Here is a 25,975-nt window from a genome sequence, read left to right as displayed (position 1 = left end):
AGCGAGTAATCATGCTTCGTTTTTGACACTCTGCTTTTTTTGTGTGTGAAAACTCTTGCAGGTAATAAATAACTCGTGTATAGTAACCTCTCGGACCTGTTAGAGATCTGCAAGACCGAAGCCGCTAAAGTTAATCTAGGGGAAAATATTCGAAAGGAGCCAACTGGGATGAGGAGGATAGTTTAGATGCTGGTCACAGAAGCAGTGCAATGACAACTTGGAAGTGCGAGGTAAAGAGGAGGCGGATAGTTAGTGTTGTCAAACGGACAGGAGGAGGAATAGCGGTGAAACGAAAAAAAAAAGTCTAACTAAGGTTCGCATATCTTGCTGGTACGAGCCCCAGTTGGCTCTTGCACGCAATTTCCGCGTCCGACAGGTTGCTTAATTGGCCTCTGTTCTGCTCGTTCTTCCAAGGGCACATGCAAGAAAGCTGCGAAGTGCATACTTCATCCGGATCCAGGGTATTTAGCTCGGCGTTCCGGAACGACCGGCTTCGAGTTCAGTTCTCATCGTTCGAAATAAAATAAAAAAACTACCGCGGAATGTGCATCTAGATTTAAAAATCTAGATGCACATGATCTAGATTCTAGATTATGAAAATCACAAAATGAGCGCTATAGAAGGAGGCAAGATAAATAGAAAAAAGACCTCTCCAAATTTTTTATTCCATGCTACATATGACATCGAATGATGTGCCACATTACAGCACTGCCGAATGAAGAATGTTGCTGCAGCAGCGTTATTACAGCTAGCAAATCTGTATTAGAAAAAAACAAAAGAGCGTGCTGACTGCAGCAGTCGTTAAGATACCAAATCCTAAGAAACTTGTATGAAGACAAGTAGCGTACTTAATGAGGACCGCGAACGCGTTTGCTCTCCACAGGTACTGGTGGCATGGCGAATTCGTACTGCCGCGTAGCAAATGCCCGCGTCTGTGTAACCGCTAATCTGACTTTTGTTGTTCAGCGCGACAGTTATTTAGGACCGCAACACTTTTCTTGAGTCGAGTGGAGAGGGGACACTACGTACTAGAAAAAAAAGCGACGAGGCATCGAGAACGGCCACTGCTTGTTCAGTCGCTCAGTGGCCAAGCCCCGAAGCAAGCGACAGTGTCAAACACGACGTCAACTAGCATAGACTTTGCTTTCGTTCGGTGCCTGCGCGCTCTGGGTTAGTAAACATTCTCGCACCTATCGCCTATAGATCTGCTAGTAGGCAAGCATTTATCCTCAAAGTTATAACCGGCGGTAGCGCAGAGAGGGCACAGCGGGGATCAAGCGCCTGAATCTGGCACGACGCGTATCTCGCTGGGAAGTGAATTGCAGCATTGTAGTACCCGCCCGAATTTGAATTGTATCCGGGGCGACTTTCCCGAAACGAAATGAACACTATGACTGGTCGTACAATAAAGTTCGCGTCCGCACACCGATTGTACTTAACCAAAATGAAGTGCGGCTAACGGAAACAGTCAGGAAGCGACTTTGTTATCCTGGCTGGTAATCGTAGTCTATCGAACTCAATCAAATAGCATAAAAGAAGCTTGGCGGCGGCCTGTGTCGCTTCCTCGACCGCAGTCGTAACCAGCGGCACGGCCCTTGCTGTGCACGAGTGCATACAAACAACTCGTGAACAAATTTTGCTTACGTAGGTCAATCATCGGAACGACGCAGGAAGTGTCTTCGGCCTCATCATCCGCTGAAGTTCCGGCCATCGCTCCGCTAAACGGCGCCAGTCTTGCTCGAAAAGCTTTTCCCATATCCAGGGGCTTTTCTAACACACACACAAAAAAATTCAGAAGCTCCGAAATGACGATTTCCGGCACCGCCATCCTCCACCGTGGGTATACCGTACATGCGTGCGCGCATACCGGCATGGCGCTAGGGACAGGAACAAAAAATAGACGGCGCCATCTTCCCAAAATGGCGGCGCCTATAGTTAAAATGCTCTACACTGAGTGGCACATGGCACGGCACCTTAAGGGGAGATGCAGCAATTAAAACTAATTTCGTTAGTTATGCATGAAATAGAACCAAATTTGGCACAGATATGTTAAGCCTTGTGCTGATTTCAGATCTGCATTTTTTTAGCTGGCTATTACAGTTGCTGAGCAATTGCATTTAACAAGCTCGTAAAGCCATAAATAGTGACGGTGGAAGTACACGTTCTTTTTTTATGGAAGCATATTCACAAGGCACTGTTCTGCGTAATAAAGCTATAAATTCTTTTAGATAAAGTCTTTTAGAAAAATAGAAATTTTTTTAGATGCCCAGTTATGAAAATAGGAGTTAGGCTCCAACATGCATACTGTCACGAAAGCGTTTCTTACAGAAATAACTTCCAAAATTGTTCCACGTAGAATTAGAAAATCGAGAGCTGTATCGCGCTCCTGAACGTCTTGAGATCCATACACAAAAAACAGAATATTTACTCTGTCATTCGTTACGAAACCTCGAAAGGATGAGTGAGAGCAATCACAGAAAGAGTAGAGCTGTGAAAATAAACCTGGTTCGCCTGGTTTATCGCTTTCCTACGCATTTGTCTTTTGGTCTGAGAAAATGCGGCAGTGTAACCTAAGAGATATCTTATCTTCTAGCCTCTCCTCTTCATGGCGGTACTAAGATGGAGGTTTGCTGTTGTCGGAAATCCGCGGAATTCGCAATGCGCCGGGACGATGAGAAGCGAAATTGCTCAAATTTTTAACAATCGCGAACAAAAAAAAACGTTATTTTCTAAACCTGTACTGCATAATTCACTATATTTTTTTTTCCACGAGACAGACGACGGGTGTTGCGAAAAAAAAGAGAAATGGAAAATTTTGAGCAAATGTGGACTTTTTTTTTTCTGCTTGCGAGGTGTCAAAAGAAAAATTGTAGAAAGCGCTATATAAACAAAATTTTAGAAACTCGGTGTAAAATCGGCAGATTAATCCAGCACGCAGGAACGAGAACACGAGAAAACGCACAACGCAGAACGGGTGCTGTTAAATATATCATCACGGATCTATCCGCATTGCACGTATTTCCCCATCGTGTCCTTTTCGGAGCGATTCTAACGAATTGTGAAGGAATTTGTGCCTTCACATGTTGCTGACATAAGTGGCGAACGCGAAGTTTTTGCCGACTTTGCTGTGTAATTATCGTCGTAGGCTGTAGAATGGCTCGGCACAGACAGGAAGCTACTCCTTTTTATCCGCGCCCACTTTCTAGACAACGCAGCGAAAATCTTTTGAGAAATCCAGTAAAGAAGGAAGAGCGAAAGCTAGCAAGGATTTAGGTTTAGAATATCGGCGCGATACTGCAACACCCTAGGCTTAACAAATTACGTTCTTATCGGTCTCAATATTTTTGACGAAGCGAAGGCGCCGAGTGAGCACGACGGGGAGCTGGGCGAGTTGGCACCGCTTCATTCCCAAAGGAACAGCGCTACATGGCGTGGTGCTTGGCGAAGGAAGGCGCAGGTGCAGTATGGCCGAAACACGCTGCGTGCCATCGACGCTCTGAGATGTGCCGCAAACTCTAGCAATGAAACTGGTGTCGCAGGAGAGTGCGTGAACGTTGCAAATCAGTTTTATCTGCAAAAGTCGCGAAGAAGAAGAAAACGAAGTTTTCCGAAGAATATTGTACCGCATTTGATTTCCCTTCCTGCTCGTGTTTATATTTTCTTAGGCGAATTTTTAAAGAGAAATATAATTTTTGCGGTTCGGAAAAGTTTGTTAGTCGAGATACTACTGTACGTGCACCTGTAGCTATACTACTACGAATACTACGAATTATCCGCCGGGCTCGAAAGCGTATTTCAAAGGCCCACAGATATTGTTGAAGATTGTCACGTGCTCTTTTTTCCCCCTGTGCGTTGTCCTCGCCATCTGATTTGTATCCTTGTGTTCAGTTCACATGATGCCAGGACACGCACTTTCCAATGCGTGGAATAAAGCGAGCGAGGTGTTCAGAAGCTTGTATTATACTTTTTTGTGCGTTAGTTTCGACCATAAAAACTAATTAATCTGTGCCTGCTCTACGCACGGATGGCGCTCAAGTTAATGAACCCACGAAAGCGTGTCTCATAAAGGTCGGGACGTTATCCTCGCGCTTTTTACCACCTAGTTTGTTCACGTTGATTCACCAGGGTGCCATAATGCTGCCAGGGAGTGCTCCATGACGGCAAGACGCAAACTTTCGTGTAAATTGCCGTCGAGGGTAATTAGGTTCCCAAGGGCGGTAATAAACAACCGGAGTTCACGCGTTCAGTCGCCGCCATAGATTGAACTGAGTGAAACGGCTCTAGGTCAGTGCTCTTGTTAAGCGATCTTGGGGAAGCATTCTGCATGCACGCGCCCGAATCGATAGCGTTTAGGGAAGTTCAGCACTTGTGACTCATTAAAACAAAATGAGTCATGTAAGTCTCATACGCACCGCAGCTACCTACCGGTCAACACTACAATTCTTGTGGTGTACTTTATTTTCCTTAAATTTGGCTGGTAATAAGCAACTGTTCACAAGTATTGCCAGAACTTACGCACTACAGCCCCAATGAGAAAACTGAGCGCATCTCCTCGCAGAAGTCTCGGTATTAACTTTGAAAATGTCGTATGAATGTTAATGGGTCTTCTGTCTAGTTAGAGCGAAAGTTTGTGCCATTAACATGCGTCGCGAATACTCTTCTGCGACTTAAAAAAAAAAGCCTGTATGTCTGACACGCAGCTGGGATCAGGCAAGGGACTATCCGCGATTGCGAAGCCGGCGTGTTTACTTTTACGCGAAGGCCGTGTTTCACTCTGTCTTTGCAGCCCGTTTAGCGTAATCGCGACGCACGCCATCAGCAGGAACTCTCAGCCTCGCTGGCTCCAACGCACACTACTCTCTCTTGACTTCTTCGAAGAGTGGATCGAGCAGCAACATTAACGTTTCGTCTTCGTTACTGATCTGGTATGCAACACACGCCATATTAACATTTTCTGCAAAATAAGCCTACACCAATCGAACGTTCGCGTGACATTCTTGGTACGCCGGCACAGTGCACCTAATTGTACCATGTCCAAACAGATATTTGATGTCGAAATGTGGAACACTACATTTTGCACCCACTGAGCCCTGATGTCCGATTTTGACACCATACTTGTAACTCGATTAATACTTGCACCACGAGTTTTAATTTTTTTACTACGTGGTTATGGTGCCTTGGGCATTTTAAAAACACGCACCAAACAATCTACGACCAAATTGAAAAATCCAGGTCCTAAAGGGTTAAACGCCGCGCAACGGAGGAAGTGGTAATCTTTGTTAACAGTTTGCAATATATCACCGCAAACAAACGGTGTTACAATCAAAGAGTGAATGCTCTAAACTTACTTTTTTGTTCTAAAAGGGACAGTTATTAAGCAAGTAACTTAAGAACCTCTTTGCACTATTACGTTTTATTAAGAAGGGTTCCTGTGAGCACCTTGAAGGATAATATTAACCCGACAGCATTAAGGGTCCTGTTCAGTGGAGAGCCAAGTGTAGTTGGTGTCGTCGCCGTGTGTGCGGAAAAGCCGGATTGGTCGAGAAGGTCGTGGCGTGACACGTGGAGCTGTAGAATGAAAAGTGATTAGAGCATTGCAAAACTCTTCATTAGAAGGTTGCATCATGACTCAAACGTCACTAAAACATGCAAGCACAAAAAGTAAATGAAATGTGCCTAAAAGAAAACCGGTGTAATTAGTCGGGAATCGAACCCCTGCGTCCAGGGGTAATAGTCATACACGCTACCGCTAGGCCACGCAAACACTTTTTTTCATTCATTCCATGAAAATCGTGCCGAAAAAAAGTCTAAGCATGCTTACGCCGCAAAACACCAAGCCACGATACCCATGCACGTCCGCTCTTTTACAGACATCAAAAGTCTGGGAGGCACACACATGCATCTACATAGGGGAGCCAGCTAGGCGGCTTTTCCAGGGCAGCATATACTCCCCGCACTAAAGCGCATTTCTCACGAAACAACGAGTTCGACGACCGTGGTGATTTGACGTGGCGGTCCATCGTGCGGCTCCTCCAGAGACTAAACAATTTAGGCGACGCAGGCACTTACGTACGGCTTGGTTAAAGCGGAGCTTTATATCTGTGTCGTGTGGTCTTTCACACGATACGGAAACAGTGTCCGTGGCTGCGTGAGCCGCTGACGGCAGCCATCAACGCTATCGCGTCATACCCTCAAAGGCGGAGTGTTACTGTCCCGCAAATGGTTCAACACTTGCTGCTATCTAGATCATTCTAACTCGTTTTAACGCGTCAGCGTTAAGGCCCCCGTGTCGCAGAAAAGCCAGTGTCGTCGGCGTCGGCGGCGTTGGCCGTGAGCGAAAAATCTCTCCTCCTCGCACTCCTCCTCCTCCTCGCAATGTACCACACTGCCCCAACAAATAGCGCGCGCCGGCAGCGCCTCCCGCTCATCTCGTTCGGGCGCTGTTGGGCCGTGCAGCCACGCAGGAATGACGCGGTGAGCGGCGAACAACGCAGCGCACATCCAAAGCGCGTTCACCAAGAAGCTTGCGGCTTGCTGCCCGTTCGTTCGGCGCGGAAGCTAGGCTGGCGTTCGTGGCATCGGGTTTGTCGAGAACGATGTGCCGACGAACTACGACTGCAACTTGAGTCCCGCGCGTTTCGGCAAGGCGCCTGGCAGCGCTTCTACGTGGCTTGTCGCTCCGCGCGTCCGTTTCACCGTACGTAGCAAAGCGATTTGTCTAACGGGCAAGGAATCGCGCCGAACGGGAGATAGCATTCCGTGGATTCCTTGGCAGTGCTGCAACGCGCTGTCGCGTTTCACTCTTAAAGGCGAAACTTAAGCGTCCTCCATTTTTATTCTATTCTCTACCAAACAGTGGCGACAAAACTTACTGCGGAATGAAGTTAATCAAACGGCCCCCTTCGTGCGGACTCTCTCTTCCATATAGGCTGCCAAATCAACCAAGTAAAGGTACTATAGAATTTTTAGTGTTCTTATGCATACAGAATAATGCCTGCAAAACGCGCATCACGCTGCGCGTATCACGCTACAGAGTTATTCTAGCCTCACTTAACGCACTAGACAGAGACAGGGGCATTGGACATTGGGTGTCAAAAGCCAGCACGTGCAGATTGCGTGACTTATCTGTTCGCAATGAATTGAGCCAACCCTGATAATTTTTGTTCATGCTGCTTCACGCTCTGTTGAGTATACGAAGTGAAAGCCCAGTAGTAATTGCAGCTCATTACAATACTGTATTATTAGGAACATTCTGACGTTACGACCAAGCTAACATCTACCGCATTCATAATTATATTAAACATTCATTGGTTTACTGGCTTGAGATGTCATGTTGTTATAGTACCATTTTCTAGTAATGCATTGTATTGAATGTATCACTTTCTTGTATATTGCACGTGTTTTTCATTCTTCGTTTCCACCAAAATTATTCTGACCCTGTCAACTTGTTATGGCACCTTTCTGCTCGAAATCTATCGACATCGCTAATGCCACGTACACTTTTGCTTGATTTTATATTTGCAGGGGGAAATAAGTTTGCTTTTGGCAGCACTTGCTAAGACCATCAATTTACGCCCACATTAGGTGCCACCTGTCGTCCACATTTCATCACTTTTGTTGCGCCAAAACAAATATTTTACCGGCACTCATCCAAAGGCAGTCCTTAATGACTGTTAGGTGTCGTAACTAATCGCGCACTTTCAAATACGACGAGTGCAATATTCCACGAGCCACGCTACGCCCCTAAGCATTTGTCACTGTTCGGCGCGCAGTCATTCTCATGAAAAAATGACTGAATATTTTCTATAGCAACTCATTACTTTCCCCATTCACGGCGAAAAAAGTTATGCCGTTGGCAAACTCCTCGACGCGAACCTCACCTGTCTATACCATGACACCTTCGATTACTTCACCCTGTATTGTCCTTTTTCGAAAAAGTTCCAAAATAATGGAAGAAGTACTATACATAGCAGGTTCATTTGGCAAAAAGGTTAAATGACCTGTACGTACGCGCTGCGTACGTTATAGCTAAGCTCGTGGCACAGTTTTTTTAGCACGCCATTTTAACAGCCGGGTTCGAACATTGAATCGCAAGACGAGTGTTTTTTTGTTTCAAAATTGTGTGTTAAACTGCCTTGTGGTACTTTTATCTAAGCGAATAGTAATTTTTTTTTAAACAGCTCTCATCTTGGGGGTAGAAAATAGCCGAAGCCGACATACTCTGCGAACTGAAAAAAAAAATAATTCTATGTGGGACTCTTTCAAAAGCTTTTGTAAGGCAGATTTTTTTACATTGCTATCCTGAGTAGTTCATCAATACGGGAAATTGAGCAAGTTGGTGCAAATTCATACCGGCTACAGCAGCGCAAAGACAGTCTTCTCATTGTTTCGTTTCCTTTGCGCTGCTATTGCCAGTATGACTCAGTAGTTCGCTATTACAGTACTTCAATATATTGCAAGCATATCGACTACGCCATGATAGTGGCGAGGAAAACGTTCAATTTTGCTTTGTTTTAGAAGATGAGAAAATGTTTTCAGCTAGTGAAACTGAAAGTAATCTCAAAATAATTCGAAATGATTATCCGACAAAACTAACGATTTCCTTGCGCACCATCTATCTGCTCATGCAGACCTTTTTTATCACGAGCATTATTTTGGTTAAACAGCAACGAGCAAGGTCAGGCTGGCTGGTGATTCATTTGCAACCCAAAGCGTGGAATCGCACATACGACTGAGCCGAATTTAAACAGCAGGCTACCTAAGACGCCTGTGGGTTTAATTACCTACACGGCATAAAAAAATGCTCAAAAAATACTGCGAGCAGCATAAAAAGATCAAGGAAGAAACTTGAGAGTGCAGTGGACATATCATATCAACAAATTTTTGCACATCGAAATACGTAAGCTCGTTCAGAATGCCTAGTGCTGTTCCATTCAGAGAATTTTCCCTTTTTTCAGGGATTTTTGAAAGGTAAAATTTGGCGGAAAGGCAATCTTTACGCAGTTTCAGGAAATTTTAGTAACCGAAATAGTGTCACTTTTTCCAAAATGACGAAGTTTTCAAGGTGCTGCTAGAAAAAAGGGCCTCAAACAGAGATTTTTGGGTCTGATTGAGGGAATTTTCGGTTACGGCATGGAACATCACTGAGAAAGTCATTGTTATAGGGTTATGATGGTTGCACCCGATAAGCTGACAGACTGAGTGAGAAAATAATTCCGACCTCGTCGTCATAGGCTTATACTGGTTGCCGGGAACGCAACGGAACGCAACGTTATTGACGGGAACGCGGGATTAAATCCCCGTGGAGGCAGCAGACGCGAACGCACCCCCGTGCGCTGTGCGATGTCAGGCGGCCGAAATTAACCCCGAGCATTCCCCTTTCTGTCCTCCTTCTTTCATTCTCTCTCCCCTCATAGAGAATTTGAGGTGTCCAACCGTGAGACAATTAGCGCGTTTCGTCCTCATAAGAAATTTAATTAATGGCACTCGGGAAGAGGTCGCCGTGCTCACATTTGAGTGCCATGATGTATGCAGTGGCGTTGTCAAGCCGACAACGGATGCAGCCTTTTTTTCTTTACTTTGCTTTAAGGTGATTTAACGTCCCAAACCTACTCCGGCTATGAGAGGCCGTAGTGAAGTACTGCGGGAATTTCGACCAATTGGGCTTCTTTAACGTGTACTGACATCGCACAGCACACGGGCCTCTAGCATTTCGCCTCCATCGAAATGCGACCACCGCGGCCGGGATCGAACCAGCGTCCTTCGGGTGAGCAGCCGAGCGCCATAACCACTCAGCCACCGCGGTGGCTCCTTTTGTTATTACGGTATTTGTAACATCGTATTTTATGCAACATAAATTATTGTTATATCTTGGTGATAGGCGAGCAAGCTCTCATGCTTTCTAGCCTGCGACCTTGCCATATACACTTGCTTTGGCTATGAACTAAAATAACTGCCAAGTGTTTAGCTCTGCTGCGTAGCGCGCTGAACTCAGCGAAAGCTCCAAGGGTATGCGTTATTACAGGGCCGCCTTACGCATAACGCAGAAGGGCCACCCTGTGGTCTATGAAATAAGCCCTTATATATTCCAACGATCGTACCTCGTTCGATCCCAACTCTACAAAATTGAGCACCATTCGCAGTGCATGGCCTTCAGTGTCATATTATTCAGGGTGTTTCAGCTAAGATTACACAATTTTTAAAAATAGGCCTTTTTCGTTAGAAGAGCGCTTTTTTCGGCATGGCACTGTCAGCGTATCAGAATACAGCCAAAACGTGCTAGCAGGCTGGTTAACTAATTTAGAATAGTTAAATTTTTAACTATTGCTGTTAGGCTCCCTAATTATTTAGAGGTGTGTAGCCCACCGTAATAAATATCCATATCAGTTTTTAGAATTTCGAAAACGCGGTTACCCTCGCCTCAGTGGTTACACAAATTCCGGCTACACCGCGCCAAAATACATGCGCTTTCGAGAAGCTTGCAGGCAAAGCAACCTTTGCACTGGCCGTAACTCGTCGGAATAACCGAAATTTGTTGGGCCAGAGCTCCGAGGGTAACAGCGTTTTTAAAATTAAAAATACTGATATGAATATCACGTTCGGTGGGCTACACGGCTCTCAATATTTAAACAGCCTAACAGTACTAGTTATAAGGTTAACTATTCAGAATTAGTTAAGCAGCCTGGTATTTAGCATGCCTTAGCTGTAATCTGACTCACTGCACCGCTGATAATGCTATGCCGAAAAAATCGCTCTTCTAACTCAAAAAGAATAATTTAAAAATGTGTAAATTCTTAGGTGAAACACCCTGTACGCTATATTTCAGGTGTCCCACCGTGGCCTTTGTCTAAGCCATCAGACACGCCTATATTCAGGTTAAGCATGAAAAGTTTTTTTTTTTTATGCAGAGCATTAAGGCTAACCGCGCAACCTCCTACCTAAGCAGCAAAGGGGACGAAGTGACCACGAGCACGTGATGAGCGCTCGGTCAGCGCTGCCAGCTGTGTTTACGGGCCACAGCGAAGCACCTACGGGTTGCGCTCCGTATAACAGCTTTAACTGTAAAATGTACTTGCCTTGCCTACAGCACATCTCTGCGTGCACAGCACCTCATACACGAGCAGAAGTTCCGTCGGAGCTAGCTGGTTCAGGCTTATTGAAACTTGGAAACACAGGTACAAAGTAACACGGAGGCATAAGACGTATGCTTCTGCATTGGATCGTGTCCTACACCAGCATTCCGACATTGATCCCGTGTCCTAAGCACGCAGGTATGAACTCATACGCAATCGTTCATTAACGAAGTGAATGAACTGGGTTACAAGCTTTATTTATTTCTATACGTAGTTGCTGTGTCATGGAGGTCCTTGACAGACAATCCAGCTGTCATTACGGCTCAGAGCTGCTGTAGCGGTCTTGAGACGTGATGTGCTTTACAGTGAGCCATCTGTCGTAATCACTTTCGCAACCATGGCAAAAAAAAAATGCAGTTCGCTTATCCGACAGACGCAGCCTACAGCAAGCACATCAAATCAACTGCTGCTTCCTTTCTCGTTCCCTGTCCTTATCCCAGCGCCAAGATAGCGCGAGAAAAACTGGCGATTTTTCGAACAACGCTTCAGTTGCTGAATGAGGCGTGATTTTTTGGCTCCATGTCACAATGCAAGTTGCACGGTCTTTAGATCCTTCCGGCCGATTTCCTGTCCCCCTTGATAAGGAATCTAGGCCTCCCTATTACACGGCGTCTTTTAAATCTGCCCAGACATTTGTTGCAATCCCCATTTCAATCCAAGTTGCAACACACCTCCCGGCGTAAACGTCTGGAGTGAGCCTTTTTCCTTTTCCTTTCATTAGTCTTTTCCTCAATCCTGCAAATCACGCCACAGAGAGCGAGCACTGCTTCTGCTCCAGTACACTACGCCTGCGTTCTGCCGTATACCTTGTTTTCGTTGTTTCAGGCTGTTTTCATGCTTAGACCACAAAACTTCCTCCCTTCTCCTTTCCATCTATCCTTCACGCCCCTATCGCTGGAAAAAAGGAAAGTTAAATCCTTTCACAGCGCGTTCTCATCACGCTGCTTATTTCAGCACTAGAGTGAATTCGGCGCACCGCACAATGACGCGTTCAGCTCGCTTCAGGCAAGTGCAGTGATAAGGACGGTTAAATATGGTTCACAAAAGATTCGATCGCTGACGCTTCTTATACGCCTTAACAATGAGGAACTGCCACATTTCGCGTCCTACAAGGCCGTTCAGAAGGCCTATTCGCTACGTAATTTTCGTGCAACGGTGGCAAGGCAGCGGATCTCACGCCGCAGAATCTGACGTAACACATCATATGACCTTAGAGAATGAGCCTTAGAGAAAGCATTTGCACGTAGTATATGAGGAAGCAATTGTAGTGGAGAGCGAGTATACACGGTGGCCTGTTACTGAACTAAAGTGATGTCACGTTCGTGGATCGATCAAGCTACTCCTAAGTTTGTTATGCTACGTTACTTAGCAGAGTTATCAAAGCTAATCAATAACCTCACGGTAGCCGACATAAGGAAGTTTCATGTGGAGATATTCCAGCACCCTCTAAAGAACGGAGGAAGCCTTAAAGTGGTGAACAATAAACTATACTCCCCGTGCAACGCTGGGAAAGGTACGGAAGTAGTCCGTACGCACAAATAAAGGGAGACGTGTTACTCCGCGCTTGTTCCGTCGCCGAGTGGCCTAAGGCACGAGAAAGCGACAGCTGGTTGTCAGCAGTAAGAGTGCATTTAGTCAAGCAGATGACAAATGTGTCATGTGGTAAGCCTGCAGGCAAAGTATTTACTATGTTTCGCTCACCGCAAGGAACGCACTACTTTTTGGTCGAGGATGCAGGCAGCGCAAACAAGAGCGCTAGCTTTGACAGCGTTCCACCTGATGTATGAAACGAAGTATATAGGCATACGCAAGAACGAGGTGCATTCGTTAAGACACAAAGAGGGCGATGTCATTAGTAATATGGATAAGATACTTAAAGTAGTCGAAGATTTATACACAAACCTATACAGTAGCTGATATAATCAGGACGTTAATGAGAGGCACTAGCGCACTTCACTGGGACATCCCGCCAGTAATGACAGAGGAAGTAAAGAAAACTTTAGGAGCAATGAAAAAGGGGGAAAGCAACTGATGAGGATCAGGTAACGGCAGATCTCTTAATGAATGGAGAGGAGATTGTGCTAGAAAAACTAGCCTCCCTGTATACGCAATGCCTTGTGACCTCGAGAGTACCAGAAGCTTGGAAGAACTCTAACATAATCTAAATCCATGAGAAAGGAGACGTCAAGGACTTGAAAGATTACAGACTGATCAGCTTACTGTCCGTTTCCTCTAAGGTATTTACTTAGGTAATCGCTAATAGAGTCAGGACAACCTAAAGCTTCAATCAACCAAATGACCAGGCAGGCTTTTGCAAAGGGTATTCGACAAGAGACCATATTCACACTATCAATCAGGTGATATAGAAATGCCCAGAGTATATATAACCAACCCCTATATATAGACTTTATAGATTACGAGAAAGAATTTTAGTCAGTCGAAACTTTAGCAGTCATGAAGGCATTGGGTAATCAAGGTGTAGAAGAGCTTTACGAAAAAAAAAAAAACTGGAGAATATTTATAGCGGGTGCACAGCTACCATAGTCCTACATAAAAAAAATAGATAAAGAGAGGGGGGAAGAGGCAGGGATGTTAACCAGAAAGGCTCCCGGTTGGCTACCCTGCACAGGGGAAGGGAATGAGGGGATTAAAAAGGGAAGAGAAAGAAAGGGAAACATGGTCACAATCTGTCAATCAAGGCAGTCGATTGTAAGAAACATTACAGTACATTGTAAGCCTTGATGGCAGTCGACTGTTGTGGCCACGGACCGAGGATCTTGTCCTGTGTGAAAGGGCGAGGATCAAGACGGTCCAGAGCACAACGCAGCTGACGGCTTTCGTTCACAAATACAGGGTACTCAAGCAGGAGATGACTGATTGTCTCTTCGCAGACACAGCTTACACAAGAAGTGCTGTCGGCCATCCCGATCCTGAAAGCATATTGATTTGTGAAGACAACGCCAAGCCATGGACGGCACAGCAATGTTAATTCGCGACGCGCTATGTCACATGGAACACGGAGGCGCAGTCCCTGGTCCAATGCCGTGAGGCGACGGTTGCAGAACTCTCCCGTGTTCCACGCTGAAAGTGTGAGTTCCAGCCTTAAAGAACGAAGCCCACACGCTGCGTCAGCTCTCGTTGCAGAAATATTGACAGGGACCCCGTCCTTGTCGGTAGAACGGGCATCTTCGTCTGCGTGGTGATTTCCATTAATACCGCAGTGTCCTGGCAGCCACTGGAAAATTATGTCCTGTCCTCTTCCAACATAAAATCAACAATAAATTTCCAATAAGAGGTGACAGGCAGGGAGACACGATCTCGCCAATGCTATTCACCGCCTGTTTACAGGAGGTATGCAGAGGACTGGACTGGGAACAGTTGGGCATAAGTGTTAATGGAAAATACCTTAATAATCTGCTATTCCCTAAAGGCATTGCCTGGCTATGTACTCGGGAGATGAACTGCAATACATGATCAGTGAGTTAGACAGGCAAAGCAGTACTGTGGGTCTAAAAATTAAAATGCAGAAAAACAAAGTAATGTTCAACAGTCTCTGAAAGGAACAGCAGTTTGTAATTGTTAGCGAGGTGCAGGAAGTGGAAAGGGATTACGGCTACTTAGGGTACGTTCTGACCTCAGACCCGGATCACGAGAGTGAAATAACTTGAAGAATGAGAAGGGGGTGGAGAACATTTGACAGGTTCTCCCAGATCATAAGTGCCACTTTACCAATATCCCTCAAGAGAAAAGTATATAACAGCTGTATCTTACCAGTACTCACCTATGGGGAAGAAACGTGGAAGCTAACGAAAAGGGTTTAACATAAATTAAGGAGAGCCCATAGCGCAGCGAGCTATGGAAAGAAAAATGATAGGTGTAACGATAAGAGACAGGAAGAGGGACAATGGGCACAAGGATCAAACACGGGTTAATGATATGCTAGTCGAATAAATAGGAAGAAATGGGATTGGGCAGGGCATGTAATGGGAAGGCAAGATAACCGATGGTCCTTATATAAGGGCAACTGTCTGGATTCCAAAGGAAGGGAAGCGTAGCAGGCGGCAGAAGAACGTTAGGTGGGCGGATGAGATTAAGAAGTTTGCGGGGATATGGTGCAGCTGGCACAGGACTGGGTCACCGTATTTTCCGTACTATAGTCCGCGGACTATACATGTTTAAAAGATATTTCATAAGGTGCGGACCATGGTCAGAATTATACGTAATTTGGTCAGGGTTATACGTAATTTAATTTTTTTAAGGTCGTTTGTCATATCTGAAGAAGGCTATTGCGGCTGTCGAAACAAAAAAAAAACGAAACACGACTACAGCTGCTACATTTTTTCCGGGCTAAATCACATAGCGAAACCAGCTGCGATATGCAATATCAGCTTCGATACGCAAGAAAATGCTGCTGGAGATAATCAGAGTGGTTGCTTTTCAGTGCTTGAATTTGTGACCTCAACGAATAATGACAAAGGCGTCGTAGTTATTCTTGAAGAACGATTGCGATGGCTACGAAAACATGAAGAGCCTTTCCGGCAGCATTCCAGCAGTAAAGCCCAACCAAGCAGGGGAGAAAGAATTTGATGGCGATAAAGAAAATGCCCGGAAGTGGGCTGCTTCTCTAAAAAATCGGAAGAAAAGCTGGGAAAGTTGTGAGGTTTAACGGCCCAAAGTTGGACATGAGCTATGAGGGAGGTCGTAGTGGAGGGCTTCGAACTATTTTCTACCACTTGGGCTTCTTTAGCGTGCACTGACATCGCGCAGTACACGGGCCTCTAGCATTTGGCCTCTATCGAAATGCGACCGCCGCGGCTAGGATCGAACCCTCGACGTCGGGCTGACCTGCAGCTGAACGCCATAGCCACCGAGCCCGCGGCTGGTAAAGCAACTTCTAAAACCTTCAGTGCGGTGCCAGGGTGCTGGATTTTTGTGTTTTTCTCGGCTATCCTGACAGTGTGCTAAGGACCCAGTGTGCAGAGTATACTAGACGCGATGGCTGTGTTGGTTCGGAGTGTTCTGTAAAGTTGAGACGTCCGGTTACATGTGATTTTGACGCAGTGCTAATGTGGGATCGGTGTGCTTGGATGAGAAGATCGCCATTTTGCGCGTGTGTGCGTACAGTTTGCGAAAAAAGGCGCCACAAGCTGACCGCACACTATGTTCGTCAATGTCTGCTTGTCGAGCATGGCCACAGCAAGTGGTACCTCTCACGTGACCTCATTCGAAAAAGAAATTCGCCGGCATTGCGGTTCGAACCCAGGCCCACTGTGTGCCAGGTAGGCACCGAACGCATACGCCACGAAGGTTTATTTTTTTTAGGAACGACATTTATTACAGTGAAGCAATGTTCTATGTACATGAACTATGTAAAAACCACGAAGAAGACAATCGCAAATCAACCCAAAGCCTAATACGACACATCTAAACAACCAATCACGAGAACAGACGCGACACAGGGCACATCACTACTGCATCATAATACGACACGCTTAAGCAATGATGCACTAGAAAAGGGGCAATGAAGAGCACAGCACTAGGAGTGGTTGCCATTCTGGTTCAAATTCAGTCTGGGCATACAATTCCTTTAGATGCACAATAATTCTTCCGAGGTAGTCTTTTGTAGAACCAAACAACAGATTCACAATGTCGGTCCATCATGCGCGCTTTCCAGAGGCTGTGTAGTCCAATCAGAAAGAACGTGTCTAAAGGTCTACCAACAAATGACAGTTGACACAGCATTCTGTGCGGTATACGCCACGAAGGGTCATTGGTTAAAGCGTGTTAGAGGGGCACGAAGTGAACGCGTTGTGGTGTGTACGACAGTAAAGTGTGTTGGGGATGTGTGCTGATGTTAGACAACGATGACGTACGAAAAAGTTGCTGACGTCATCCAAGGGTCACATGATAAGTGTCATGTGACAAGAATGACTCGCAAAAAGTTGCCGATGTCATCCAAAGGTCATGTGATAAGTGTCACGTGATAATGATGACGCAAAAAGTTGCTGACATTCAAACGCAAATGCTTTCGCCTTTCTCCAATGCAGCAGACTACAGTGCTCTCCGAGGTTTTTTCTCGCTTCTAGCAAAAGAAAAATCTGGTGGCGAGAGCCTACCTGCTTCCGAACTGCAGTTTTTAAGGGGGACAAATAACCACACAATGCACACTACTACATTCTGTCTCCCGCTCTCTTCGGAGCTGTCGTTAAAGACCTTGCCCTGTCCATCGTTTTGGAAGCATAGCGCCTTTGAGATCAGCCGACATAAAAAACGATCCCAGCTACTTGTTCCTATATTAGCCACCGCAATTTTCAGCGATCTTTGCCTTTTGTATTAAATGCCATCGGTGATGTTTCGAGAGGCGTTGACTATACCGGCAGCTCTTTATCTGAAGGATTTAACGCGCTGCCACTGGGAAACTACATACAAGACAAAAACGAAGGCTTCAGGACAAGTGCGCACTGACCGATGCGTTTTATTCGAAAAAAATATGGTATATTAATACAGTCCATGGGCATGCCCGGGCCAATTCACTCAAGCATTCTTATTGGAACGACCTATGCGATACATGTGCACTATCGTCGGTTCCTTATTAGTTTTACCCCCTTCTCCATTAAGGAGGAGGAGGAGGAAGAAGAGCAAAAGCAGGGAGGTTAACCGGAAGAATAATCGGTTTGCTACCCCACACGGGGGAAAGGGGCGAGGGATAAAAAAGAAACAGAAAGGAGCGTCACTATGAAAAGACAGCGTTCGTAAAAGTCACAGCCTATCGTGCAGGCCAGAAGTTCGCTAGAAGCGGAGCAGTGCCTTGGAGGCATTCACCGCCAACGATCGCAGCGGCCAGTGACCGAGAATCTTCATTTCTGTCAGTGGGCGTGGATCCAGACGCTCCAGCGCACGGCAGAGCGACTGCCTTTCGGCACTATAAGCAGGGCAGTCACAAAGAATGTGGGCTATAGTCTCGTCGTACCCGCAGATGGCACATGCAGGGCTATCAGCCATACCGATTAAGAACGAGTAATGGTTGGTGAAAGCTAAACCAAACCACAGGCGACACAGCAAAGTTTCTTCACGTCGTGGTAGGCCGGATGGAAGCCGAAGCTTCAGATCTTGGTTCAAGGCTTTTAACCGTGAATTGGAAAATTGGTCGGAATTGCACGCGGCAAGCGTGATGTCCCGCGCAAGAGCGCGAAGCCTGCCCGCCGCGTCTGACCTCGAAAAGAGGATCGATTATTAAAATCGCCGTCGTGGTGAGCAGTTCGCGCGACCTCATCGGCGCGGTGACTGTCTGCTATGCAGCTGTGCCCCGGTAGCCATTGGTAAATAATTCGTTCCCTTTATTTATGTAGTTGTCGGATTTTCGCGACCAGTTGTTCATGGACTCCACGGCGAAGAGAAGCTTGTAAGCCTTGGAGGGCAGCTTTTGAATCGGTGAAGATAGACCACTGCTGAGGGCGCTGCTGATTGGTGTGTTCAATGGCGACACGAAGAGCACAGAGTTCTGCACCCGTCGAAGAAGTCTGGTGAGCTATCCTAACTCTAATTTCTGTAGTCCTTGCGGGGATGGCCACGGTGTCCGAAGAACTGGCATGGTTCACTGAGCCGTCGGTGTAGACGTGCACCCGGTTTGCATGGTGCTCATGGAAATATTCGAGTGACTTGTTTTAGTTCTATCGGCGATAAATCGATCTTCTTCCTGATGCCAGGCATTGAAAGAAGCACACGGGGATTGTGCAGGCTCCAAAGTGGCGAGGACGGTCTAGAGGCGGGTGTAAACTGGGATGGCAGAATGGCGCGATGTGCATCAATGGCGTTTGTAAACGATGTGCGCGGCCTGGTAATAAGTAGACTGGCAAAATGTGAGAGGGAACCCGGGATATGTGTCGAAAACGTGCCCTCAGTGCGTCAACTGTTAGGTAGGTAGGAATTGGATGCTCCTGGGCGATGAGTACAGATGCGTCCGTTAACGTGACGGAGGAAATACGCACTTGTCTTCGAGATTTCTCGAGTGCATTGTTCTGGACATGCGCATGAACTGTATTCATACATCACTTTTTTTTCAGAATAAAGCACAGTTGTCAGTGCGCGCTTGTCTTGTGGTCTCCGCCGGTGCCCTACGTGCATAGTGTCCCAGTGGTAGCGCGCTAAATCTTTCAGTATGTGTAACCAACTAGCCTCAATTGCCGCCTTGCTAGCTCTTTAGCATCGACTGATTTCGTGCTCCGAACTGTAGATGAGGCAGGTTACCGTTACACGGTTATATGGATCGCACTACATACTTGAGGGTACCCTTAAAGGGGAAAGTAGACAGGTTACAACAATTCTGAGGCGAATTCACTATGCAACACAGGCGTCGAAACTTGGCGACCGATTGTGTGGCTCGTTTCGCTTCTTCAGCACGTGTTCAGCGATGTGCTGAAGGCAAGCACAGGGATTCCACAGACAACTTAAGCACAATAACGCACACGATCGCAGAGCTTATTGATCGTTTCAAAAAAAAAACGCTGTGCTGCCGTACTGCGGGCATTCGGTTTGCATGGTTGACAAAGCTTGGCCGTTTAAAAAATCCAAGCGAAGACGGCTACACCGTATGCATGGGGTGGCGGGCTGCGGTTTTGACGGAGGGCTGCAGCCTCGTGGATAAGCATACCCCCTACCTTTCTTTCCCAGGGTTGTCCGAGAGGCCACGGAGGTGAACGTGGACATGCGCATCGGGGTGCACACAGGCAACGTGCTCTGCGGCGTTCTGGGCCTGCGCAAATGGCAGTACGACGTGTGGTCCGACGACGTCACCTTGGCCAACCACATGGAATCAGGCGGCGTGCCGGGGTGAGTGCATTGATTTTTTTTTCTTTGAAGAGGCAAATTTGTCAAGAATTACGGTAGTAGATTATGGTGCCGCCGCTCCGAAGCCAAAATATATAATACCTCATGAACGAACAGTCCGCTGCTTCTGCATCGCCGCCTTCACCGCACAAAGCTGCATGCCCGCATGTAAGCATGCAGCGATGTTTTTAAGCACTGGGTCCGTTTTAATGTGTAGAGAAAATAATACTGTAATATTTGCTGATTTCATTTTTATGTTATTTCTTTTTTTCCTGCTCTTTTTGTCACCATTTTCATCCGCCATCTTTAGTAATCCTGCAACATTTTCCAAAAGACTAAAAACATTAAGTGAGGACCTGGGCTATTCTGCGGCTCTTCTGCGGCGGCATTTCTCACGCTACGAAATTTCCACCTGCTTCTAAAAAACTTGAAGGGACACCTAAGCTCCGCCTTAAGGGTATGACGAGATATCGTTAATAGATCCCTGCAGTAGCCTGGGATACTCTTTTCGCATCACTTCGCAGACATTGTCATTCTCTACTTTGCAATCATTGATCGCGGGGAGTCTTCATACCCCTCCTGGCGCATGGGTGCAGCGGTTAAGCTATGCGCCACCGCCCCGGCAGGTGGCTGCTTCAATCACAGCCACCAGCGGAGCTCTGTGAGGCTCAGGTTTCTCTTCCTGAGCAACCTCTCACGACCAATCATTAATATAACTGCCACCTGCCACGGTGGCCAGTTTGCTCAGAATCCGGTGGGCACGTTGTGTGACGTCACAAGTTCACGTGCCCTAGGTGGCCGGTGGGTGATCTGCCCTTTCGCTCACAAGTGTCTCTCGCTACGCCTCGCATCGTACGAGGTGTTAAAAAAGAAAACGATGTATTGCTCTTCAAATACCAGGAATATCTTTTGGTTTATTTCTGTCCCTAATGAGACGTGTGACCATGTAATCGCGCGCCTGGTATTATAAACCAAATTTCTTGCAGGCATGGTAGGGAACTGACACTCAGCGTTTGGGTAATGCGTAGACATGCAAACAAAAAAAAATCACGGGCGGTTTAGTTTGGGGTCAACCATGAATTATTGTGCACTAGCACCATTAGTCCTGGTTTTTCATGGTTGATCTTGACTTTCTATGCTTTTGCCTGACTTGAACTGGCTTAGTTTGGTTGATATATCATATGATGTAATTTTGCGTGATATTGCATCATTTAGACTTGTACTTCGAGAGAATGGGTCATTCTCTACATTCACAGATCCCTGGGAGTACTGATTACGCTCCTGGCGCAGAGGTGAAACAGTTAAGCGACGCGCCACTGCGCTGCGATGGCAGGTGCTGCCATCGGTTCGGTAGGGCTTGTGAGACCCATGTTGCTCCTAAGGAATCGCTCGCGACTAATCATTAATTGAACTGCCATGGTGGGCAGTAAATTTGCTCACAATGTGGTGAGCAGCTTGTGATGGCGTCACAACGCCACGTGACCAAGGAGGCCCACGTGCTAAAGCAGGCTTTGGACACACAGACAACCACTTTTCGGCGCAGTGGAAGCGCTAGGGCACAGAAATGGCAACCACAGGAATCATTCACTCCAGACTCTGGAAGTTAGTCATTACCATTATTCAGCTCAAGTGCTGCATTTTACCGACCCGTTTGATTTTGAAGTGGCCTGAATAATGTTTTATTCTAAGTGACAGCATAAGAGGCTCGCTGCAGCAGAAAGCCGGCGTCGCACTGGGGAAGACACTAAAGAAATAAAAAAAAATTCATAGCTGGGGGAGCGGGTTCTGAACCCGCGGCGGCGCTAAAAAATCAATTCCGCTGGCCGCTGTTTTACACCACTAAGCCATCGCCAAAGCTTTGTTTTTAAGCATGGTATTTATTACATTGAAAATTTATTATATTTACGTTAACTAAATTATTTACAAAGCCTTTAGGAAATTCCACGAAACACATCGCAAAAAGACACAGCAGCAGAGCACTAGACGCGAGATAAGGCCGAGCACATCACCAAGAGGGAGTGCCACTCCGGTTTAAAGTAGGTCGGTTCATACACTTCCCTCATATGAACAATCAGTTGGGAGAAATCTTAACATCCTGCCTGAGCGAACTGGCAAGATCTGAAGCTGTTGTAATGTCGTCGTCTTCGTCACGTAGCTGCGTTCATGCGTGTTTAACTGCCAGTCTCTCACGCTGTAGATTGAAAGCGGAATCTCCATCATCTTCCATCCGTGCGCGTGGAAGCGCCATCAGATGAGCACGCAGCAAACCGCATGAAATGGAGGGAGATTACAATCAGTGAAATTCAGAACACCCAGTGCTATTAAAATGCCATCGGGTAATGGTAATTAAGCGACCTACAAACTTTCCTTGCTCTGGGTCTATTCTGTGCTTAGCACTTATTGTAATTGTCGCGGTAAACGCTACTGCATTGTTTTCTAAATATTCTTGGCGTACATTAGTTTTTGTACTTAGACGCAACGCGCTGACTCATTTGAGCAGCGCATATAGATAAGAATGAAATGTTATAAGTGAAGGGCACACAGTGCGTGCGTTTAGTTAAGGCCGAGTGATATTTTGGGGCTCAACTCGTAACTGTCTCGGTTTTGTCTCAAGTATTAGCTCCAACAACACACACATGCACAGCAATATAAGCATCTAGGCTCTCGTCCAATAGTGCCTTGAGGGCCTGTCTTGTATGTTTATTACTGAGTAATATCGCCAGAAGTTTCCGACTACAAAAAATAACTCGCGTTCTAAAACAACTGTTAATGAGGGTGAGGGAGGGCCAGCAAATTTTAGGAAGGGAGGATGAGGGTGAGGGAGGGCTGGATAACTTTTCAATATGAGGGGGAGGGTGAGGGAGGGTCATTGATTGAGGGTGAGGGAGGAAAAGTAAAAACTAGGGCATTTGCCCACCTATGGTGCTACGACGTGCGTTTTAGTTGTGAAATCTAAAGTCTGACGAAATCTCGTCTGGTCGGGTAGAAGATTCATGACTGAAGAAAAAGGAACGCCGACCAAAAGGTTGTTGTTTAAAACGAAGACGTTTCGGCTTCCATACGGAAGCCTTTTTGTGTGATGTTGTGTTTCCTTTAACTTGCTCGGCTAGTGGCTGATTACCTGGTAAATAATGTATATAGCTCTTTCCTGCATATTAACGCGTGTGATAAATACCATGCTGAAAACAAAAGAAAGCGTCGTGGCGCCATGCATGCTTAGATTTATCTTTTCGGCAGTATTTCCATGCAATGCAGATGAAAAAGTGGCGCCGTGTATCGTGTCGACCCGGACACGATATGTATCGTGTTTGACCCGGACACCAAAAACGTGGAGATTAAGCTTCTTTCGCTCCCGCGCTATATGGAGCACCGGAGGATTGTGGAAGCTTTGGAGCCTTTTGGAACTGTACAAACTATCGAGCGCGAGAAGTGGCGGTGCCCCGGAACGGAGCACATAGAAACAGCGAACCGTGAAATCTCGCTCACGCTTAAGGACGGAGTGTCAGCAAGTACAATTCCTCACCCGCTCAACGTTTTCGGGGTACAAGCTTTAGTTGTGATCCCAGGCAGGCCTCCGCTGCGTCTTCGTTGTAACCGTGTGGGCCATGTACGGCGTCAGTGTCGCACGCCTCGATGCACCCAGTGCCGACGCTTCGAGCACATAGTAGACAACTGTGTCATAAGTTATGCCGAAAGGTTGCGCCAAGGCAACTGGTCACAAGAGGATGAGGTGGTGTCAGAGCACATTATGAATGTGTCGGATGTTGTGGAAGCATCGGGTGAACTGAGTCATGTGCTCCAAACAGAAGATGGGCCAAAGGCTTCTGCACCGAATAACGGCAAGGGTCTGCCTGCGAGTACGGACAAACAGGATCCCCCGTCTCCAGACCCAAAGCCACCGGACCCGGGTCTGCCCGGCTCTGCTACTTTGAGCCCTGTGCTTGCTGCTCAGGAGCCATCTGTCACCCAGCGATCACGAGAGCAGGACACCCCTGCTGTAGAGTCAGTGGAGACGCTTCAGCCAGTGAATATGCGACATGCCTTCTGCACCGGCGATGCCCCTTCGTCGCCGGAGTGCAGCAGTGTGTCGCCTGAAGTGTCAGCTTCTAGTGTGTTCGGTGCCCCGTCGGCTGTCAGCGCGGTTGCGAGCGACGTGGTCCACTCGGCTTCATGGGCCGAAGCCTTGGCTGTCTCAGAAGAGGCGAAGGACAACAGCGCACCTTTGAAGCGTCCTGCAGGTGATGAGGTGTGTGTCGATGGCAATGAGCAGAAGGCACCTGGTGTGGTGGCATTGGGAAGGGCGATATCTCACAACGAAGGGCGATGTCTGCCCTACAGGCCGCCAATTTGCAGGCCGGCCACCCCAGTACAGGGGATAACCTTCAATAAGACAAGCACCAAAAATGGCGGGCGTCACAGCATTTCAGGTCGGTACCCTTAACATTAAGGGTTTGCGTAATCGTCGAAGGCAACATCAGTTACGGAATCTTTTAAACAAATTGGTGTATGAGTGTAGCAGCCATCCAGGAAACCAAGCTGTCCTCTGATGAGGCTACTGAAGCTGCTGTCGAGCCTTTTTTGTCAAATTCAATGTCATCGTTAGTCACTCGAGAGGCTTATCAGGTGGGTGCATGCTATTCCTGGCCAACGCACTGGGAATTACTGCCGTGTCTTATAGCACAGATGATGACGGGCGACTTATCTGCTCTGACCTCGCAATTTCGGGTGTACAGTGGCGAATTGTTTGTGTTTATGTCCATGTAAAGCAGCATGATAGAAGGCTATTTTTTCTGTCAGTAGTCGACCATTTGTCCACGGATCGTAAAATTATACTGCTCGGTGATTTCAATTGTGTTTGTAAGGATGAAGACCAATCAGTGTTAAGTAAGCGATATGACCCTAGTGCTGCTTTACTTACTGATTTGGCATGCAAATACAACCTGGTGGATGTTGGGCAAGACAAGGGACATAACATTCATTTCACTCATTTTCAGTGCTCCTCTAGTGCTCGGCTTGACAGGATTTACGTTTCAGCAGACATGTTATCCAGCGTTTTTGGTTAGTGTGTGCGGCCAATATTCTTCAGTGATCACTGCATGGTGTCTTCAGATAGAGAGGTACAGTCGGCGCATACGCCATCCTCGATGGAAGCTGTGCAAGCTGAATAGCTGCCTGCTCTCAGATGAAATCTTCAAACGTGCTGTAGCTACTTGCTTGAATGACACGTGGTCACGCGGTGATCTCTCAGTTTTGCAAAAATGGGACTTATTTAAACAAGAAACAAAACATTACTATTGAAGCCTCAGCAAGAATAGCGTTTTTGAAGAGACATCACCTTCGAGAGCTCGGCCGTACTTTGATTGAGCTACATGAGTTAGAGAGGATTAGCCCAGGTGTCTATGTAGAAGATATCATTGCCGTAAAAGCAGAGCTTCAACAGTTTGAAATCGAAAAATACAAAGTGGCCTTGATAAGATCTAGGACACGTAGGTTTCTGGATGAGCAACCATCTCGTCGGGCCCTGAGTAATGAAAGGCAGACTGCACTAGCTCCTTGCTTGGAAGCGCGGCCATACCTGACAACCGAAGCCAGCGGACGTGATTATCAAATACACAGGGATTAGCCCAGGTGTCTATGTAAAAGATATCATTGCCGTAAAAGCAGAGCTTCAACAGTCTGAAACAGAAAGATACAAAGGGGCCTTGATAAGATCTAGGACCCGTAGGTTTCTGGATGAGCAACCATCTCGTCGGGCCCTGAGTAATGAAAGGCAGACTGCACTAGCTAAAGAAATATTGGAAATTGAGTATGGTGGTTGCACATACAGCGATGGTCCTGGTATTACTGAGGCTTTCTTTGACTATTATCGGAAGCTGTTTGGTGGTTGTGCGGGCACAAATGTGGCATCAGATTACAGTCACTTCTTCGAAGCCTTGCTCCGACTTGACGATGAGCAGCGTGCTGTAGTGGAGGGGCCTATCACTTTGGACGAAATTCAATCTGCCATTTCTGATCTG

At 46.6% G+C, this 25,975-nt stretch overlaps 1 protein-coding gene across 3 annotated transcripts in view; it reads left to right on the top strand.

Annotated features, from left to right (window-relative positions):
* The window catches only part of Ac76E (adenylate cyclase type 2 Ac76E), a 466,144-nt gene that overhangs the window by 374,149 nt on the left and 66,020 nt on the right, over nt 1-25,975 (top strand). For all 3 annotated transcript variants that reach the window (XM_077647989.1, XM_077647990.1, XM_077647988.1), the window contains exon 8: nt 19,803-19,961. In XM_077647989.1, the coding sequence (XP_077504115.1) occupies nt 19,803-19,961 (159 nt within the window). The remainder of the gene's footprint in view (nt 1-19,802; nt 19,962-25,975) is intronic.

This window comes from Amblyomma americanum, chromosome 1 (genome assembly GCF_052857255.1).
Source record: "Amblyomma americanum isolate KBUSLIRL-KWMA chromosome 1, ASM5285725v1, whole genome shotgun sequence".
Classification (NCBI taxonomy): Eukaryota; Metazoa; Arthropoda; class Arachnida; order Ixodida; family Ixodidae; genus Amblyomma; species Amblyomma americanum.
Note: the sequence above shows the minus strand (reverse complement) of the source record. Positions and strands in the feature narration are given on the sequence as shown.